We start from the raw sequence: 4,107 nt of genomic DNA, 5'->3' as shown, positions 1-4,107 counted from the left end.
GTACCTAGGATCAAAGCAGTCAATACCTGCACACAGACTAAAGGCATTGTCACCATTCACCAGTATATGCTACCACCAAGCGACACATCTCCGATGTTCTTCTCCCACAATCAATTATTGAAAATGTAGTGGATACAGTGAAGTACAACAGTGATTTGCAACATCTCCAAGGCCCATAGAAGGTCCAATTAATGACCTCTAAAACATGCTTCAAGGAACAGCTAATTTGACTATTTAAACACTGTATGTATGCTAATCTCCTCTGTTATTGGCCCCTCTCAGTTTTTCTGCAAGCTCCGCCACTGGTTATGAGTTCTATTTTCTTATAAATTCATAATACTTATGTCTCTCAAAACTATTAGCATACGCGGGAGCACCAGTTGGTATACTACTTATATTTAATCTGTTTCTCACTGAATAGTTTCTCCCCTGCCTCCATTATTCTAGGACTATGCTAGGGGACAAACATGTCTTGTGATGCAATGAAACAAATTAAATATTAAATATTTGTGTAAGAGGATGCTCGATTACATTCAAGGAAGATAAACAATGAGAAAAATTTATTGGAGCGTTCCATATGAGATCGACTTCTATGGAGGATGTTGCTCTGCTCCGGCCCTGTAGCACTGACCTCCTGACTATAAATACCTCCTGCAGGATCGCTTGGACAGCCAGCCAGCAGCAAACAGTGTTTTCCCGGTGCAAAAAAAAAAAATAGCAGTAGAGATGGCACGTAGAACAATTGTGTTGAGCCTCATCCTTGGCTTACTGGCTGCTGCCAATGCGGTGCCCTTTGATTTCTTTTACCTTATCCTCATGGTATGAACCTTTTTCAAACGCTTAATTTTCTGCACATGGTTTACAATATACTAATATTGCTAATTCTGATGATTGTACACGACATAAGTGCTCTATGCATGAAACTATATATATCTTCCTTAATGTTTATTGCCAGAATAATTATCTACAATCACAATATTACAATGCTAGATAATTTTCTGTTGTACTATATTTTTCTTGCAATTACAAGGTGAAGCGCACACACCACTAACCACGCTTTTGCATGTCTGATATTTCATACATTTTGTACATACATACTGTCACAGCTGAATTACTAAGCAAAATTAAATTGTCAGTGTGCCTTTTGTTTTCAGCTATCAATAAGTCGAAGTTCCAAATCTTTTGAGCATATATAAGATCAGAATAACACAGTGACCGTGTGTCGTCATGGAAAAAAACACACAGTAAGCATGGACATGTATAATTCAACATAATAATCATGATCCGTGACAAAGTATAAGCAAACTTTAAAGCTACCGGCCTTCACAATTTTGCCCGACCAACGTCATAGTACCACTAGCTATGAACCAAGGACCATTCTGTCGCGCTCATGGGGCCAGAGACGTGAATGACGGATGGATCGATTATGAATTATGACACGTGAAAGAAACTGTTTGTCCTATACTAATAAGTAATAATTGAATTTTCAGGCCAAAATGAACGTGTAGAAAATACATGCATGGAGCAGTAATACATGCGTTATCAGGAAGCTAGGCCAGGGACGAAACCATTGCCGTTTCCCAAGCTGAATCGATGGATCGTTTCTGTGCATGCAGTGGCCTGGAGCATACTGCGAGGACAGCGACAACGGCTGCTGCGTGCCCAAGTACGGCTACCCGGCGGAGGATTTCTTCGTGAAGAGCTTCCAAACCTTCGACCTGTCCATTAACAAGCCCATCGTCAGGTGCAGGAACGGTGCACCCTTCGACAACCGCAAGGTTAACTACTCACATCTTCGATTCTCTAAATTAAACCCCCGGCCCTTAATTATCCATGCTTGCAAACCCCTACCTAGCTTTAATTTATCTCACACGATATCATGCTCATCCCATGCATCGATCGATCGGTCGACCGGTCAGATGAACAAGATTGAGAACGGCATCAACCACTACTGGAGCAACATCAAGTGCCCGCCCACCGACGGCATGAACACCTGGAAGAGCGAGTGGAACAGCTACGGCGTCTGCTCGGGCCTGGCGCAGCTGGACTACTTCAAGGCCGCCCTCGGCCTGAGGACGCAGGCGGGCATCCTCGCCGCGCTGGCCGACCAGGGCATCAAGCCGGACTACAAGCTCTACGCCACGGCGAAGATCAAGTCGGCCATCACCAAGAAGCTCGGCGTCGCGCCGGGGCTGCAGTGCAAGGACGGGCCCTTCGGGAAGAAGCAGCTGTACGAGATTTACCTCTGCGCGAGCACGGACGGCAAGTCATTCATCGAGTGCCCCAAGCTGCCGGCGACGCTCAGCTGCCCCGACGCCGTCGTCTTCCACCCCTTCTACACCTGGATGCTCAACTCCACCGCCGCCGCCTTCGACTCCAGGATCCTGCTCCCCACGGAGACCATGCTGAACTGATGAGCGGACCGGGTGGATTCCAACTTCCAAGCGCCAGCTTGCTTGCTTGCAAGCGCATTCGTGCCTGCAAGCAAGCGTGCAGGAGGTGGTCGTGGAATATAAACTACTGTATCGTGCTTTCTGATGGAGTTTATTAATGTACTCTCGTCAAATCGGCCGACGGAGAAGAGCACCGTGTGCCTATTGCTCTCGGTGAGAATAAGCCGCTGCCTTTTTTTTTTGTCGCCCTAGTAAATAATCCATCTCATGTACTTCCTTCGTTCCAAATTATTATTTATTTTAACTTTTCTAAATACATCATTTTTAGTATATACCTAGACATAAATATATATCTAGGTGCATATGAAAAGGTGTGTATCTAGAAAAGCCAAAATAAATAGTAATTTGGGACGGAGGGAGTATATGTGACATAAGTAAAATCGTTCAGATCGCACGTACTACATGTGTAATAGTAACTATACAAGAGTGTTATATGCTACAATGGATCGTGTTGTGTTTGATCCAAGGTACCCAAGGTCCGAGGGTACTGCTAGCTCGTTGGTGATTGGATTGCGTCTAATCTAATTCTGAATCGAGTTACCAAGCACAAGGGCGTGTTTGGCTTCCAGCCACAACACACTACGTAGCAGATGTGGCGACGCCTAACATGGGGCGCCAAAAAACAGCACTTTACTTGCGGTGGCAAAAATAACGGAGAAAACCCATGGCAGCCACGGATTCGTCATCAACTGAGCAAGAGTACAAATTTGGTGGAGGCACCGCACTGGCGTGGCTGCTTGTGGCAACAAACCAAGCACCACCTTTTTGACTATATTATGCCGGAGTCGCGTTATTATTTTAGAAAAAGTCTAATTAACACACACATTAACTATTTTTTTCACACTTTCCGACTTTTTCCCCTCCAACTACAAAACCATATATCCTGCACCCTAAACTATCCAATACTATGCAGAGTGAATCTTTAAGAGGTTTTATTTCGCATGACGTGACAGTGTGCCCAACATGTGAGGTGGGCTCTCTTCTCCCTTCTTCCTTTTCTCCCTTCTCTCTCTTCTCCTCCGTGTCCGATCCAAGTAATTGTTAAATCAGTTGTAAAAAATATGAAAATACACCTGATTTCCAATAAAATATTAAATTAGCACATTCAAAATGTTAAAAAGAAATTGAAAGACGAGTGGTAGGAGTTGGTGAACGGATCCAACAGGGGCTAGGGGGCTCGAGCCCCTCCTACAGGCTGCCGGACAAGGAAAATCAGGCCCCCTCTCCAATTTTTAGCCACCTTGTGGCACCATGCATGCATGAAGAATGGCTGTTGAGCTCGGAGGTAGAAAATGACTGTGTGCTGCTGTTGGGCCAGCCGGCCAGGTCGAGGCAGGCAGGAAGTAGACCTAGTAAGTGAAGTAGCAGTTGGGCCGTGGCACTGAAACTTGTAAGGCCAATAGCTAAATAGCCCAACCGATCCTAGTGCCTTCCGGAGCTCCTCCCTCTCTGCCTGCAATCCTGCTCTCACGGTGTGGATGGCGAGGCGCAGTCGTCCGTCCAGCGTCCAGCCAGACTCGTCGGAAAGCCCGGAAGGAAGAGAAAAGTACCATGCGTGCTGAGGGTGGAGGAGCGCCGCCGCGCCGGAGCGGCCTGCCGGCCGGCAACCGCCGAGGCGTACAACCCTGAGCTATGATTTCTTTCGTTGATGTCA

At 46.1% G+C, this 4,107-nt stretch overlaps 1 protein-coding gene across 1 annotated transcript; it reads left to right on the top strand.

Annotated features, from left to right (window-relative positions):
- Window positions 1–681: 681 nt before the first annotated feature.
- LOC101779143 (ribonuclease 3) lies at window positions 682–2,912 on the top strand. Its single transcript, XM_004957427.3, has 3 exons — window positions 682–819; window positions 1,617–1,778; window positions 1,920–2,912. Exons 1-3 carry the CDS (start codon window positions 727–729, stop codon window positions 2,412–2,414), a joined length of 750 nt encoding a protein of 249 aa, XP_004957484.1. The 5' UTR covers window positions 682–726; the 3' UTR covers window positions 2,415–2,912.
- The last annotated feature ends 1,195 nt before the right edge of the window (window positions 2,913–4,107 follow it).

The sequence above is a fragment of the Setaria italica genome, chromosome II (assembly GCF_000263155.2).
Source record: "Setaria italica strain Yugu1 chromosome II, Setaria_italica_v2.0, whole genome shotgun sequence".
Taxonomy (NCBI): domain Eukaryota; kingdom Viridiplantae; phylum Streptophyta; class Magnoliopsida; order Poales; family Poaceae; genus Setaria; species Setaria italica.
Note: the sequence above shows the minus strand (reverse complement) of the source record. Positions and strands in the feature narration are given on the sequence as shown.

Coding starts and splice junctions, on each gene's coding strand:
- LOC101779143 (XM_004957427.3), top strand. CDS start 727: ATGGCACGTAGAACAATTGTGTTGAGCCTCATCCTTGGCTTACTGGCT. Junction 820..1,616: donor TCTTTTACCTTATCCTCATG/GTATGAACCTTT, acceptor CTGTGCATGCAG/TGGCCTGGAGCATACTGCGA. Junction 1,779..1,919: donor CACCCTTCGACAACCGCAAG/GTTAACTACTCA, acceptor TCGACCGGTCAG/ATGAACAAGATTGAGAACGG.